The 17430-nt window shown below is 37.8% G+C and overlaps 1 protein-coding gene across 3 annotated transcripts in view; it reads left to right on the forward strand.

The window, feature by feature from the left end:
* Positions 1–547: 547 nt before the first annotated feature.
* Positions 548–17430, forward strand: part of ctif (CBP80/20-dependent translation initiation factor) — a 48832-nt gene continuing 31949 nt past the window's right edge. For all 3 annotated transcript variants that reach the window (XM_032569988.1, XM_032569989.1, XM_032569991.1), the window contains exons 1-7: positions 548–732; positions 10627–10867; positions 11248–11319; positions 13143–13265; positions 13577–13650; positions 13800–13904; positions 14049–14127. In XM_032569988.1, the coding sequence (XP_032425879.1) occupies positions 10691–10867; positions 11248–11319; positions 13143–13265; positions 13577–13650; positions 13800–13904; positions 14049–14127 (630 nt within the window). In that variant the 5' untranslated portion in view covers positions 548–732; positions 10627–10690. The remainder of the gene's footprint in view (positions 733–10626; positions 10868–11247; positions 11320–13142; positions 13266–13576; positions 13651–13799; positions 13905–14048; positions 14128–17430) is intronic.

The following is a 17430-nucleotide window of genomic DNA, read 5'->3' on the forward strand; positions in this document are numbered from 1 at the left end:
CACCACCATATTATAGCATATTACAGCTCAAAACGCGTTTGGTGTGGACACACCAAAAGTGCACAGGCGTCGAAGTTGAAGCGTCAGACGCGTTTTGGACGCGCGTAACGCGTTTGATGCGAACGCACCATTATGGTTCACACCAAACGCGTTTTGAGCGTCAGGCGCGTCTGGTTTACATTCCAAGTCTACGTGGAGGCGCATGGAATGTAAACCAGACACGCGAAATGCTAGGTGTAGAGCAAAATGTCAAGCGTCTGCATTCAAAGTGCACACGCGTTGGGCGCGTTTTTGACGCGCGTAACGCGTTTGGTGTGAACCCAGATAATAATAATAATAATAATAATAATAATAATAATAATAATAATAATAATAATAATAATAATATATTGTTATTATTGTCATTTGAATAAACGTGGCAACAGATTTCTATTTGTTTTTCCCTTGCCTGTTAAACGTGAAGTTAAAAACACGGTTAGAGTGGAGTGTTGAACAAAACTCTGTTTCCCAGCGTGCTTTGCTGTTGGGTGCACGTGTCAACGTTGCCAGCGGACCGGACCGAACGTCACATTCCTGCATTCCCTTTTCCTTTAGTCTGAGACGGCGGAGTTGCCACAGGACAACTAATCTTCATCCTCCCTCCTTTTCCTTTGGACAAACACACTCATGACACGGCGGTTTTGATCTCACAGTGTGATCCGGGGTTCTACGGCGGTCAGAATCTCACTTTGGGTAAGGATTTATCACCAGCCGAAGGCGTATTTTCAGTTGGGCTTTGGGAACCGTTGAAACCAGACAACAATTTTGCAATGGGAGCCGCATAGTCTGTGTTGTGTCTTGTGTTATGCGTTTACAGCCACCGACGCACCTGTTGAGGTGTTCATGTTTACAGGGAGCAGTTTGAATCCAGTGTCCTGGCGGTTGCAGCTCGTTGTTATTGTTGGGCTTAATCGCTAATGTTAGCCAGCTGGTTAGCCGCAAAGCTTGCGTCACCATTGTTACCGGTGAAACGCAGACAGACACACCGGGGCGTGGAGGCGGCTTCAGATGCGGCTCTATTACTTTGCCATGGCCTTTGTGTTGCAGGGCTTTTGATGCCTAATGTCCTTGCGGCATGCCCCACTCAGCTTGCGTGCATTACAGCTATGCATGGCACATGGGTGTGGTTACGTGCTGAAAACATGTAAACGTGGAATCGATGTAAACATGGATTCATGTTGAAGTGTTACATTCCCGCAGTGTTACGAAAGCTTCACAACAGGAATGAGAGAAGGGCTCTTTTTTTTTTTAGATGCCAGGCTGCCCTGAAAATCAGCTGAACTAGCTCCACATAAGCTCGCTGTCTCAGCTGTTGACCCTCACAACAAAGAGAGAGCCACAGCTCAACTGCAACTGTTCAAAGAGCACAAGTGGATCAATAAGAGTTGTCACATAAATTTGCAAAACAAATAAAGAGAAGAACCCTGATTAGTTAGTTAAGTTGCTCAAAAATGTTCCATTTAATGCCATACGATGCTCTCTGGCATTTAACTAAGATTTGCACATGAGAAAATTGTGCTACAGTAAATATTCTGTCATTATATAATAACTAGCGTGTGAACACAGGTCCTGACCGTAACTTGTAAGCTGATTTTCCTCTTTATCTTTCTCCTAACATTCCTGGCATTCCTGTTTTTCAGGGATTGATTGTATCAGAGTCACTCTAGTGGGTTTTGGGAATGGTGGTCTTCTGTCACAAGATAGAGAGCTTTCTATTATAAATAAGACAGCATGTTCCCATGTAGAATATTCATGTGTAGATAAGTATATTTTTAAGGTATTAAAAACCTCACTAGAAACATGTCTCTTTCAATAAATATTTCTGACTTGCTCTTAAACCTATTGTGCCTATCTGTTAATAAACCTTCTTCATCTTTTCCCATCTGATAATTTTGTCAAAAGGTACTTAGATTAATCAACTGGCGGCCGAAATGAACGATTTTCAGCTGGCTTTGTGCTGCCTGAACACTATAAAATCCTCTGTTTTTTTTAACGCATCACTCGTCACACTGACAAATGACAAAACTCTGAAATTTGCTGCTGTTATTGAGTGAAGATTCAGTATCAACTGTTATAATCAGTGAGTTGTTTTAAAATGAAATCAGAGGAAACAATTGGAAGGAGCTGTTGAAAGGAAACTGTGTTTTCTATGGCATCTTGAAACTTGTCTCCAGTTAATTGAGAACTAAGAAACAACAAGACTTTTATCAGTTCAAGACTGAATGTATATCACAAGTTTATCTGTTTTATTCTCTTTCAGCTTTTAGTTATCAGAGAACATGAAAATGTTAGCAGCCTTGTGGAACATTAGCTTAGATAAATGTCTACTTTCTTTAGGGAGTACACAAAGGGGCTGGTGTTTTATTTGTAGCCATGCTAACAGCGCTAATCAACAGAATAATACGCTAAAGAAAGTTTAGAAAACATGAACTTTGGGTTCTCTTTGCCTGTATTACAACAGCTGCTCTCTGAACACAGTGCCACAACACTGCCTCTGCTACTTGCATAAACAGCTGACAACTGGTCAAGACTCAAAGGCCAAAAAATAAATAAATGAAAGAGCTGAAAGCTCTTAATGATGAGTTAGGTACAATCAATATTAACAGATCAAAACTCTACAAAAAGCTAAGCTCAATAAATACCAATAAATTAAAATAGACGTCAAATCAAAGTCATCCATTCTTTACCCTGAATTTGTTGAAAAGAGACCTTTTATTGATACCAAATTATCATTTTTTTTATAACCTGCTATGAATGTCTCATTCTGATAATTGTAGAATCTGTGGACAGTTGATACAGCAAGTTGATGGTCAATGAATTTCATGCAATCAGAACCCTAAATTAACACTTTAGCCTTACTCACTAATTGTTTTTAGTTGATAACCAGTTTAATCAGATTTTGCTCATACGTGAACCTTCGTGTAACTATGCCATGTATAAACAAACCTTAGTGCCACATACACTACTACCCTTCTCACTGCAGCCATGAAACATATCTGTCTCCATATATATATATTGTCCAGTCAACATTTGCATCTATCCTCTGCAGAAATGTTGCATATGGAAAGGACTTCTAAACTGCTCAGTATTGCTGATGTGTAAACTCAGCCTGAACTGTTCACCATGAGTCAGTGCACCGTCATCACCCCTCTGATCTGCAGTCTTTGCACATGTGTGAATGCTGTTGATGCTGCTTCTGGTACACCGCTCCAAGGAGCAGCGAATTGGCTGCATACTGGCCAGAGAAACACCTCCGATCGTATGGAGGCCATGTTTGTAGGGATGTGGAGGGCGAGTGAACTAAGCTGTGTGCTGTGGTGAGAGTGGGAGTAATCTGTAGAAAGCTCAAGCATCCTGAGTCACACTGTGTTGCAGTGATCCATTCTCATTTCAGTGGGAGCTGCTGCTCATTAGGTTGCTGCTGTTGCACAGATGAGTGAGAGAAATGAGGAGTCATTACATGACTGATTATTCAGGAAAACATAAAGCAGCTCATAGAGGTGAGAAATGAAGTGGTTGTTTAAAGAGAAGAGAGCGTGTTTGCGCTATATCAAAATTAAAAGATGTAATTACTCATTTATTGATGCACTTTCTGTGGCTAAGTATTTGCTAGCATGCTGTTGTGTGTTTTGCCATCATCTTGATTGCCTCATAGGAGGCTAACCTTTTATTGCCTGTCTTTCCCCTTTTGTTCCTGTTGAGCTTTCATATGTCACCTTTATAGACGTTGGAAAACCAGTATGGACACTCCCCTCACTTTTATATTCCACAACTCTTTACGTAGATATGGACAAAATGGCATTGGGGGGCTGAGGTCTGAACGGTTCCACAGTTCTGCACATGCCCAATCCTCTGCTGGTCGGTCACAACAGGGACATGGGGAGACAATGGAGTTATTGTCTTAATGATACACACAAGCTAACACATCCCCCTGACCCCCCATGTGGCATTTGCAGACTATTTGCTACTGGTTTGTTCTCTTGTGTTTCCTCACAATATCTAATTACAAAGAACGAGGTTCAGTTCAGTACTACTAAAAGTGTGTAAGCCAGATATTATATGCAGAGTTTTGCGACCTGTTTCTCTGACGTGAAAGTATTAATTTCCCTTGTTACAGATGTATTTTCTAAATGCTTATAGCTACCGTATGTAACTTTTATAAACAATATGTTTTTTTTTACATACTTGTAAAAACTGCCATGATGTTGTGACATTATAACATGAGACAGATAATCAGCGAGAAATCAAGCTCCTCTGCCTCCTCCCTGTGGTCCGACAACCATCTGCAGAAATGCACCACGCCTGAAATAACCAATTAGAGCCAAGAGGAGGGTCTTAGCACGATCAATCATGCTCATGTACACACAGCTCAATGTGCTGTTGATGGAGAAGCAACTTTCTGTTACAGGAAAACTATATATTCGCCATCATCGGTGTCCATGCTGGCTAGCCTGAGAATGCAAGTCAGACTCCGGCGTGGGGAACCAGCTGTAGCATAGCAGAAAGAAAGGCTGAGGGTAGGAAGGAGTGTTTATTATGTTGTTTATCATTTATTGTGATAAATCCCTTATCATAATAAGATTTCAATTTATCATTGTCACAGCAAATTCCAATTAATAATGTTTTTAAAAAAACAAAACTGTCCTTATTGTTAAGATTACCATTTTTTTCATTTTTTTGCCACTGTTTATTCAATGAGAGTATCAATCAATAAATTTGAAAATATTTGCAGTTTATTGAAACAAATAACATTTCTTTATGTGACTGGTATCCTAAATAAGTGTGTTACAAATAGGGCTGAAACAGTTAATCTGATTAATCGTGATGAAACAATTATTGAAGCAATCATCAACTAATTCAGCAATGGTTGACTGGAGAATACAGACTCAAATATCACTTATTCACTTTTATTTTTTAAATGTATTTAAAGTGGCATTAAAAAGTGTTCATTGATACGGCAACCTTAGATTTGAGGTCCTATGGGCCACTCTATGAAAACCATGTGCAGTTTTCCTAGACGAATTAGATCAGATTAGGTGAATTATCAGCTCTGCCAGCATAGCCTGAGAACATTGACTCGGACTCCCACTGAGGAGACCGGATCTCGTGTTCTTTTCTATTTGGATTGAAAGGATTATAGTTCTTACTGTTTGGTTTTTAGTAACCGTATCAAACGCTGCAGCTTGTTCGATCAGGCTTCTAAAGCCCTATCATACACGATGTTGCTGTGTATTGTATTGACAAAACACAATTTTAGTGGAGTTAATGGTTTGTTGGCCCAATATGTCCTGACTGACCACATGTCAGTCTTTTGTCGTAAATGCAAGTCATAATGAAAATGAACTAAACGCACACATGATGGCAGCAATTCTAATTAATGTTGTGACAGGAAATATTATTGATATTTTGAACACTTTCTTCATGGGAACAGTTGGAGCAAGAAACTCGCAACTGTTCACAAGGTTTTCTGGTGTATGTCGGGATCAATCAAAGCAAAGACTGTGAGACAAACTTAATAAGTGTCCGACCTCAAACATACACTGTGCAGATGGATAATTACCTGTTTTCTGTGTTTGAAAGTAAAGTTTGTGAACGTATTGGAGTCGTTTGGAAAGCTAAAGATTTTTGTGATTTCTATTGATGCAAAAGGCTGCATTCCATGTGATGGTTTCCGCAACAAGTAAAATTGTTTTGGAAAGATTTAAAAATTGAATGATTTAGGCAACTTTCCTGTTAAAGGCGCGGATATTTTCCAAACAAGAATGCAGATCCTCTAATGGATAGACAATGCTTAGCTTTGCAGCACTTGATGAATAAATGTGGTGCAACAACACTATATTTCCTTGATTTTCTTCATTTTGTCTTTCCATACCCTTACATGTAAACAAGAATATTACACCTTTGGGAACCCACTTTACTCTCAGATTCAGAACATTTTTACTTCAGTTGTTGCAGTTGCTACATGTGAGTAAACTGAAACCCTCCCATCCCCAACATCATATCTTTCTTAGACTACATTTTGCACTTATTATATATAATGTTTAGAGTTACATTTTTTATATGTACAGTACAGACAGTTTTTACAAAGAGTTGTACTTGTTTTTTGTTTTATACACAATCATGTGTTCATTAGAGAAAAAGTAATACGATAGTAAATGTACTTTTTACTTATTGCATTTATGTTTTCTGTTCTGTGCGTGCTTCTGGGATATACATGGCGTTGGTTGAAGCAGGCAGTGTGCTGTCTGGTGCCATGCTGTGGCTGTCTGACTTGTTCTGTCTCAATGGCTCTGAGCCTCGGGTGCAGAGTTCGATTGAACCACAGATGGCTCTGCATTCTGCAGGCCTGATCTGCCTCTCTGGTCTATACAGTCCTACCAGGCTGTAAAGTAGTTTTCATTATTCACTAAATGTTGTATCAGTTATTAGGGCTTTGGCTGCTGTGTGGTCTGTGTATAGTATTTCAAAGATACTGTAAAATCTATATACCGTAATATAGTTCAAACTGCCACTTGATGTTATTTGGTTTTTGAATATGCCATATAGTGCCAGATAATGCCACCACTGGAGTTGGGCTAAAAGTGTGATTGGTGGAGGATGGCAGGCTGCTCTTTGTTAGGACAGCTGGTTGAGTTGAGGGAATGAGGGTGGACGGGTGGAGACAGGAAGAAAGGGGGAGCGGGCTACCGTGTCACTGTTATGACCTATGTAGTCGTCAACAAGCAAAGTAAACACTATCAGCCCTCATAAGAACATGTGATTATTTACTCTGTTCCCTCTTCCATTTCTTTACTTTAGTAGGAGCAAACCTGCAGCTAGCTGCACCTTTTAACTGTTTAGCCTTTTAACTGAAATATTTTGAGCTCAAATATCTAAAAGTATCTCTTTCAGCTAATCAAAGCCAGCTTTGCGGTTGTAAATATTTTACAATTCTATTTTCATTTGCAGGACTTGATGATACTTGAATAGAATAAGTATCCCCAGCCCCCTTTGGATTCTGGATGGTAGAACAAAACCAGTGGTTTAAATGTAGCTCTTTTCATGCCTACAAACCAGTTGCAATGGCATTTCCGATTGAGTGGAATAAATTTTCACTAACTTAATTCCTTCTGAGACCAATATTGATGAGTCACCTTAACTAAGTGAATTGGAAAAGTGTGCGTTTGGTAAATCAGAGATATTTTGTGGTCCTATTTGTGCTACTGAATCTGAAGGGTCAATTCCTGTGCTTGGCAGGAGATTGAAGGTGTTCGCAGCCTTTAGTCCTGTTTTAATGTTTACTTGTGTCATGTATGCTTAATGAAGACGTTTCTATGTTTGGGTCAGACAAATCCTCGGTTTAATCGTCCTGCATCCTGCTGGGGTGTTGGGACCTTGGCTTTCTCATGAGCAAAGAGCAAGCTGCTGTTTCTTTAAAGCAAAAAAAAAAAATGTTGCCTTCATTAGAAATACTCATATTCTAACAATAGTAGCAACCTGAGCTGGTCCCAGACATCTCAGAACCACAATTAGGAGCTTTAAATACTTTGAGATATTACAAGATTACTTCAGGTTTTGAATTATGCATGAGAAAACCTTGCAGGGTTTAGCCAACAGCCTCGCTTCACACCAGGAGTCTAGCTTTCTGATATTGCAGAGCCCCTGTTAGCTGAGGTAAAATAGTTTAAACTTAGTTTACTTCTTTACCATAGTTAGATAGATAGATGTACCATTACACCATAATTTCAACATCTAGTGAAACGTATATCCACACAGAAATATAAAGATTAATAACACCAATCAGTAAAAAGGATCAATAACTATTGGCAGCTGTTTACTACAGGCAATGACTTTATACTCATTGTGTCAAGGAGAAAGGTAGGACATCTTCATTAGTATGCAGCCATGGCCAGTTTGCATCTAGCAGTGTTACATTTAACTGATATGATCTTCCCACAGTGCAGAAATCTTGGGCTTAACAACATCACTGTTGAGTGATTGATTTAATTCAGCAAATTTATAGATATCCACCATGATTCTGTGGCCTATTTTCAGAATGTGTTTTTTTATTCTACATCTTTAAAATGAAAAAGATGTACAACTTTAAACAAAGCTGTACAAAAAAAAGTAATAACAGTTTAAGTAGATTTCATTTTCTTTATAAGAAATATAACATATGAAGATGTGAGCAATCTACATATTTATTTCTAGCTTTCCTGCAATAATATGCTAGTAGTAGTTTAACTTTGTAGCAGAGGCACAATCCTACTGTGTATTACATGTAAATCATTCTATAAAACTGCTTTTTAATTTAAATTTAAACCAAACAGAAAAGGATTTTGTAGTTAATGATTTTAACTGTTGTAGAATATTATATTAGCAATTACTAGCTAGCATAACTAAACAGCAGTCTTGCCAGTGTATTTCCTACAGCATTTAGATCCTTTCTTTAACTTTCACGTTGCTAAAAGCCTGCACATACTGTATTAAGAAACACAGAGTGCCCTTGGTCAAAAGTTCAGAAATGCGTCCTGTTTAGCCTTCCTGTTATCTCCTGAGATTTGTGCTCTCTGACAGCTCAAATAAACTGCATATCTCAACACCTCAAACAACTTCTTACATTTCTTTGCTTCCTCTTACTACATTTCTAAACAGTTCAGATACTGAAAAATACATACTTTTAGTCTTCTTCCCACAGATAAAAAACACAACTCATGTAAAGTGATGTTCTGAGGATTATGCCTGAGTGCATGTTCGTCAGTAGTTAATTAATAGGTAGTAGATAGTTTCTAATCTGCAATCTTGAGTATGAGTACACCTGAGGAAGAATAATATAAATTTGAAAGTAAAATTAAATGTTTCAATTTTTTGAGTGTGAGACAAACTATTGTATTTGAGTCTAAAGACTGTAAAGTAACAGTAGGAAGAGAATGCGGAAAGAAAACACAATATTTTACTGATGACTGTAAAAAAATCTTTAATGGTAAAAAGTGCTCTATATTTCCATCTTCCTGAATTGTCTAAATATTTTACTGGCTGAGAGACGATCAGAAACGAGATGACTGAAGCTTGACAGCTGTCAAAACATCCACAGTATGTCATTATTTAAAACTGGGATAGCCCGATGCCATAAAACATGACTTATCTGAAGATGTTTGCATTGTTTCTTTGTATTCACTTTGATTTTACAGAAATTACAGGTGATCCAAACCCTTTTTTTATTCTTAAATGAATTAGTTTTCTTTATCAGTCCTTTCTTTTTATGATGACTTGCTACATATTTAAAAGGAACTGGTTTCAAACCAAGTCCCCTGTCAAATACAGGCAGCAGCTTGGTACAGCAGCAGTTCAAGAGCGGAGCGCACACACACTGTGCTCCGTCATATCAACATGTTGATATAATATACAAGATCATAAACGCCTCATAAATATGAACATCAAAAACTGAAGAAATCATTAACCTCAGTTCTTCTTCAGGTTACTACACTTAAGAGAAACTCTTTTTCTTTCAAGTAAAATACTTTTTATTGTTGATGCAAAGAAGCGGGATAATCAATATATGAATGGATTATACTCTACTATCAACATGGGAGGATTACAGTTCTGACTGAAGGTCAGATTACATACATGTTGAGACTATTTGCAATTGCAATATGTGTGGGAAGACTCTGACCCCCGTGAGCAGAAGTTTTGTTACTCACTCTTCTGTTTAGTCAGTAGCTCAACTTCTTGTCTGATCCATTAAGTGTTTGCATTACTACTTTACTCTATCAATGATAGGCACATTTCAGTGTTTGTTGATATGTAAACGTCTTAGTGTTGCGTTCACCAGGCTTTTTGTGGCTCATACTGTTGACTTGTTGGCAGGAAGTTCACGGGGCTCCCCTGTAAGTCGCCAGCCTCAGCACGTAGTATTCTGCGTGCTCCAACCATAAATCCTCTTTGCAGAGCTGGTGATCAAACCTTGATGTAAAGGAGCTTAGCAGCAATGGACAGTCAGGCGGGAAGCTGCTTCCCTGTTGGTCAGGGGTCAGGTGAACACACACAACTCTGACAGTGGAGAAAGAGAGAGACAGAGGGACACCAACATAGAAGTAGCAACACAGTCGGATAAAATGGATGCAGAGTTGCACCAGAAATTAACTGGGGAAAGGAATTTGCAGAGAAAATGTTTCTTTTTGAACACCTGAGTAAAATATTGCAACTACCCAGCAGGGTGGTATTGCAGTTGGACACATAAACAATACAAATATGGATGCTTGCTAACAGTTTGAACTATAACTCGTCTTTGAATGTTGTGAAAGTAGGAGGATCAAAGGTAAGAGAGAGAGAGGGATTTTCAGTTTTGCTGTATTTTTGGACATTTTTTGGACAGCTTAGACTTCTAACTGTATAAATATATTTGATTGTTTATTAATATTTATTTTATCTAACTGTGAAGTTAAGGAAAAACTGTCTAATTTATCCACTCTACCAGGACTTTGGTCAGTCATTGATTTGGATTGTTAATATCTGAAGTAAACACGAAATCTATAACAAAAGCATCTTCTGTTACTGAATTTCTAACTAACTTCCATCCATCTTTATCCTTATCTTTGTTATGTACAGGTCACCTTTCTCCCTCCTTCTTCCTTCCCCCTTCCTCCCTCCTGCCATCTCTGCGGCGGTTGCCATGGAGAACTCTTCGGTGGCGTCTGCATCGTCTGAGGCAGGAAGCACCCGCTCGCAGGAAATAGAGGAGCTGGAGCGTTTCATCGACAGCTACGTCCTGGAGTACCAGGTGCAGGGCATTCTGGGAGACAAGCCAGATGGAGACGTGGACTTGGACAATGATGGCAAAGAGCCGCAGGTTGGATGATGATTTCTGAAATGTTTGTTTGTTACACATGATACATAACCAGCTTGTTTCTCTCAGTTGTACATATCCCAACTTAATAGAAGCTTTCTAAAGTCTTTAAACCAGCTGGTCATGTTGTTGTGGCAGTGAATGTGCCATCAGTTGAAATTGTAGTTAAATGGAAAATCCAAAGGCAATAGTGACATGTAGAATGTGAAGAATAACACCGATTGACTGCGTGTGGAAGGGGAATTATAGTTGTTCAGACAGTGCAATATATTTAGTAGAAGTTTTTGCTATATATAGTCTTATGTTTTAAATTGGTAAGAAAACTAAATTAGAAACAAAAGTAAAACAGTGTAACTATATCTCCTTTTCTTTTTCTCCAACAGTGGACAGATGACTGCATCAACCAGAGAGATGGTAGTTGGACGTCATCTCAAGGGAGAGGCTCCTCTAAACGTGTACGTTTTACCTCCATGTACCAGCATTCTGCTCATCTCTCACTCTTGTTTTTTAAACTAAACATACTAATCAAACTTTTCAGTTTCTCTTTACTTATGTCTTTGTCCTGTCAAGGGTCTCAGTTGAAAAAGTATTAAACTCAACTCACGTTTAAGGCTGCAGTATGTAACTTTTACAAAAAATATGTTTCTTACATATTTGTTAAACGTGTCACCATGTCGTGACAGTATGGTATGAGACAGATGATCTGTGATAAGAGCAAGTTCTTTTACCAACTCCCAGTGCTGCTTTTGCCTTCTAAAACAAACTGCTCCCTGTCAAAAACAAGCAATCAGAGCTGGAGGTTGGTCTTAGCCCAGTCAGCATGTGCTGATACATGTACTAATAATAGTAATACTACTAATAACTTACCATGCCATGCCAACTAGCATTAGCATTCGTGACAATGGATTAACTACACTACAGCCGCTTGCTCTCAGCTGTAGTGTAGCAGGAGGATGTGAGCAGAGTGCGCCCGAGGGTGATTGACAGCCCTAAGACCCTCCTCCTGGCTCTGATTGGTTGTTTCTGACAGAGCAGTGAATTTGTTCAGATGACGGCAAGAACACAGGGGGAGGCAGAGGAGCTAGATTTTTTTTCCCTACATTATCTGTGTTATACTGTCACAACAGTAACTTTTATAGAAAGTTCTATAAAATGTAACTTTATAGAATGTTGCATTTTATAACATTCTATAAAATGTAAGAAGCTTGCATTCTTCAATGCAAGCTTTATATTTACATTGACAGTTTTTATTATACTGTCAATATTTCTGCCTTAAGAAACAAATACCTAGGTGTTTGAAATAACTACAAAAACTGCAGAATCATTTATTTTACATATTATATAGATATCAGTTATTGACTAAATGCATTTAACCTCTGAATTGTGTATTCATGTATAAAGAGGTTTTGTTTACTACAATATCTTGATTAGTAGTTGCTCGTGCAAAAATATCCACATTATTTTTGATAAGGCTGTACTTATGAGCGTCTGAATGTTTTCAAGTCTTTTTACAACAATTCTGTCTGCTTGTTGCAAAAGCAGACAGATGCAGATACCAGTGTCTGCATGTAGACACTGGTAGCACAAGCTTTGAGTAATTTACAGCTCAGTAGTCTGTGTGGAAGGAGCAGTCAGTGTATGTCCTGAATGACTATCATGGGATATGATTGTGGTACAGCAAGTGACTAAATTTTCTGTGAAATATTAGTGAAGCTTTACAGTGGTTTTTTTTTTTTTACAAAATAATAGGAGTCGTTTGGGCTTTGAGGCCATGTAATGGGATGGTGTGTATTTTGAGTACAACAAATTCAGACTATGCGTATCAGTAATTTATTTGCCCAGGTTTATGGACTCCATCTGCCTCAGGACTAATTCTGATGTATATATTTTTAGTGAGTCAGATGTTAAAGCTCAGAGAGTGTTGTGGGCATTATGTTATGGTAAAGAAACAGAGTCAGAAAAATGTTGGTTAGTTATTTATATCTTTGCACTTTTCAATGATGGCATCACAGCTTCCTGTTCTCTTGATATCATCAAGCTCTAACCCTCTTTGACTACATGCTTGCTGAGCATGTAGTCAAAGCATGTATGATTGATTCAGTCAATCATACACTGTTGCTACGCCGTACAACTAGAATGTAATTAATTATTTAGATGTGAAGCCGTCTATACTGCATGAGTGATATGATTTGATTATTTATTTCTGTATAAATTGGATCAGTTTGTTTTGTAAAGTGTGTTTTAACAACATTTGTTGTGAACTCCTTGGGCACTGCAGGATGAGTGGGAACACAGCAGTAATGGCAGTACCGGCTCCAGACCCAGTTCAGGCTCCCGACCAGGATCCGGCTCCCGCTCTGGCAGCAGAGGCCGAAACAACCAACTTAAAGGATCTCCCAATGTATGGAAATATTCATTATTTTTCTTGTCCTGTTTGTTTCTTTAGTAAGCGCATGTTCAGCAAAAACAATAAAAATCCTTACAGATCAAACAGTACTTATTGCTAATGGTCTTATAGTAGATTTTTCAAACAGAATTACTGACAAGTCTTTAAATAAAATTACCAGGCTGTATGACTTAACAGGTTTTGTGCTTAATCTGGAGGTCTGTTTGTTTTAACTGGTTGCTCTACTTCTTATTTCTGGAGCTGCAGTAGGAAGAAGATGAAATGCATAAAAGCAATTTGACAGAAGTTGTTTTTTGTTCTTCTAGAATGGGAACAGGGACGTCTCCTTTGACATCTTGGGGACAGACATATGGGCTGCAAACACAATGGACTCGCATGGGTAGGTGCCACATGATGTAGTTAAACGTGTTTTATACTTTTTCCATGGGGCAGTTAATTTAAGCCCAGTTTCTTCTAGTGCCTTTAACTTACTTATCACAATTTTCTGATTTCTCTTGTTCATGTGTAAAATGTGTCTCTCTGTTGTAGAGGTGCGGGCTGGGACGTACAGCCAGAAAAATTGGATTTTAGTCATTTCCACAGGAAACCCTTCAGAGGAATGCCAAAGCAACTGCCTCATATTGACAGAGAGGGGTAAGATTCTGTCTTTATGCATCTGTGGTAAATGGACCAACTACTCAGTGTGTGGTTTTGGTTACTTTGTGGCATTAGAAATATGAAATGCTAATTAATAATAATTCATAAGCTAATAATATGTCTTATGTCTTTTCCTTTCAGCATGAACAAAAACAAGTTTGCAGAGGATGACGGGATAGATATGAATGACTTGGAGAGGTTCTTACCTCATCTGCGCTCTGTAAGTTGTAGACATTTTTTCCTTTGTAAAACTGAGTGCACTTTTTGTTTTTGCGCCAACACTTAATAAATCTTGCTATTATCAGAATAATGTTTAATAATTTAATTAAACAAGTTTTATTGCTGCAGCTCCACTCCAAGAAGCACCTTTGTAATCTACTAGTTGTTATAGGCTGCCCTCTGGTGGCCTATTAAGGAAATATTGAGCATTTGCTGAACAGATCTGGCACTGGAATGGGCAAAAGTATTTGTTTGCTATAGTATGTTTTTAGTTTACTAGCTCTTTTACTGGTGAATGAATGGCTGGGCAGAGTTAAATAGTTAAACAAAAGAACCATCTGAAAATGATCAGGCTGTGGTCTGAAAATGAGTGAGAAGCAGCTCAATACAAACTAAAAAACACATTCAGAGGACATGTTTATGAAGAGCTCTTAACAGATTATTAAAAGCTCCAGCTTCATGAAAACAAAATTCCAACAAACTGTGGTTCAAAGTGGTAGGTGACATCTTCAGAATTAACGCTTTGTTCATAAATAAAGTTTTGGTGACACCTGGTGGTGAGATGTTAATATGGAATATTCTCAGCTTTACTTTATGCATACAATCATAATTTACTTCTGTTCATGCTTATGCCTGTTTTTATAGAGATTACAAATATGTTGTTGTTTATTATGTAAACTGTATTTTAGGTCATGGAATCACCTTCTATGATTCTATGATATGATTTTGGTCTGAATATCCAATGCCTGCATTTAGTCTCATATTTATGATTTTATGTATTTGAATTCTAAGACAGTCAACAGGGTGGAATTTGTTTGTGTGCAGTATGTATATCAAGAATATTGCTTGATACACATAGGAAAATTATATTGTAGCTGTCAGAAATATTTGGGGTCATTGAAAGCTGACCAAATAAGGATATGAGTTGTTTCAGTTCCTACTGTATGTCCTGCAGTGTGAGAGGTGCGCACAATAACAGCTTCCTGATGTCATTACTCAGTACCTCTGAGTATGATGTGTCTGGCTTGAACTGAGTGAAATTGATTTTGCAGCTGTTAAAGCCCTAGCCGAGTACAAGGTATGAAGCTCTGTGTTTTTCCACAGTGAATTTTGATCTAATGAGGTGGCAGGGTTCACCTTATGTCACCTCGATCACCGTTCTCCTTTCCTGCCCTGCTTTCTGAGTCAAAATGTTTTCCCTCTCTCGTAGTGGTCAAGCTCCAGGGTCTTCATCTTCCCTTCCCCTTTTGCCCTCTGGGTTGAGATTGTGTTTTGCCTTTCATACTGTTTCAGCAGAGATCTTTCTTGTTGAGCTACCAAGTTGGCATTGCTCACTGTGTAGTTCCTGAATCTAAGTTGCGGTTTCCGTTCATTCAGTAGAACCAGAAGTAAGATGGGGTAAGCTGCTTTTGTCTGTTGTGCTAGAGATCAGATTTATGTTGATTTGGGGACACTGTGAGGTACTTTCCCGGACATTCTGATCTGTTCCCAAACTACATCCTCCTCATTCACTCACTGTTTCATTTTTGGTATCACATATTTCACATTTTGGCCTTTTATATCAGCCTAGATAAAAAAAAAAAGTAGACATGTGGAACACTTTAAATCCTTTTTTATGTTTTTAAAAAAGGGCACTTCAGCCTTCAGATATGGGCACAGCAATGTAAATAAAGGGAACCTACTCTGATAAGTACACATATAGTCAAGTGAGACTGATTTTGTGGCCTTTTTGCTATCATAAAACAAATCACACACAGAATGAAGACGTGAAAGAGTTTAGACTCAATTCAATCTTTTAAACAAATAACAAACAATCTTTACTGCTGAATCAGAAGTCAGAATTCAGCATTGCGATGCCTTATCCAGACTTGTATAAAATGTAATTGAAAATATGTAGGAATTACGTATAATAGGACTTCAGATTTAAACTTGAGATTTTATTTATCTGGACAACACTATGTATGCTATGCCTTGCATTGTCTGCCTATCATTTCTGGAACAGAATCAAAGTGCTGCCCAATTTTGAGAGAATTAGGACAGGACATCATTATTATTGGCATTTGTGTTGCTTTCACTGCATTTGGTCAGAACTCACAAAGCTTACATTTTGAACTTTCTTTAATAAATAATTTACTTTAAAGCTGTACTTATTTGTTTTATGGGTGCTCTGTATCCTAGTTTTATTTAGAGTTTTGGTCCTGTGGTGCCACCTGGTGGTCCAAATGTTAGAAATAGAAATCTTGAAATATCTACCTTGAATGATAACAATACTGTACATTTAACACATAAAAATATACAGAGCTATTGAAGCATTTCCCTATATTATAAGTACAGTTTCAGAGTTAGTTAAAAATATATATATTAGAAACTCTTTTTAAAATATTCTTACTTACTGTTTGAAAATATCATGTAGTTTTCTCCATCATTGCAACCTGAACTCATACAAAAGGAGAAAAATATATTTAAATATAAAGAAAATAATAAATATTGAAAGAAAAGCAACAAAAAATGTTTCCCTGTTTAGTACTCTTGTGGCTTTGTTTTACCACACAGTTATCACCTGAAATTGTTTAGTCTTGTGTTAATCTGTTCTTTTTAAAGATTACAGTAGGATCTCTGAAAGGTCTGAAAGTGTCATGAATCATGGATCATAAGTTCTAAGTTTAATTTAAGCCTTAAATTTTAAATAAAATACACTGTGTTACGGTTCAAATTACATTAAATTATGTAATTCAATGTCAATAATAAATAGTATTGATCAATATTAAATCAACAGTATTTTAGTATTGATTTATTTTTTTGACATTTTTTCTTTAAAGCACAAAACCTGTTTGTTTCTAAGTTATAAACCTTTGAGAGCTTATGTAAGGATCAAATCGCGGACTTAGACTGGGCCTTCTAAAAACATTCACTGTTGACATTCCTCTGTTTCCCAGTAGAAGCACATTCAGATCTTCTGCACAGTTTGTGACATTATACAAACGTAGGTACAAGTGGCATGAAAATATGTCTAAAATATCCTCCAGCATTTGCTCAGTCACAATGTAAGACAACCAAATGCAGTAACATGTTTTCAGTCATCACTTCCAGTCCCTGAATGGAGGGGCTTCATCATCCAAAATCCGTGTCTGCATTCCACACTTCATGCTAACATCTACTTCCCTTTTCCAGGAGACAGAATGGACACACAAATAGCCCAGGGAAGTAGAAAACATCCCATTTGTGTGTGGGTGGGTGGGTGTGCATGCAACTCTGTGAAAAAGCGCTTCCTCCCTTTGCTCTCCGATTCTGCCAGACCTCGTTT

The sequence above is a fragment of the Xiphophorus hellerii genome, chromosome 8 (genome assembly GCF_003331165.1).
Source record: "Xiphophorus hellerii strain 12219 chromosome 8, Xiphophorus_hellerii-4.1, whole genome shotgun sequence".
Classification (NCBI taxonomy): Eukaryota; Metazoa; Chordata; class Actinopteri; order Cyprinodontiformes; family Poeciliidae; genus Xiphophorus; species Xiphophorus hellerii.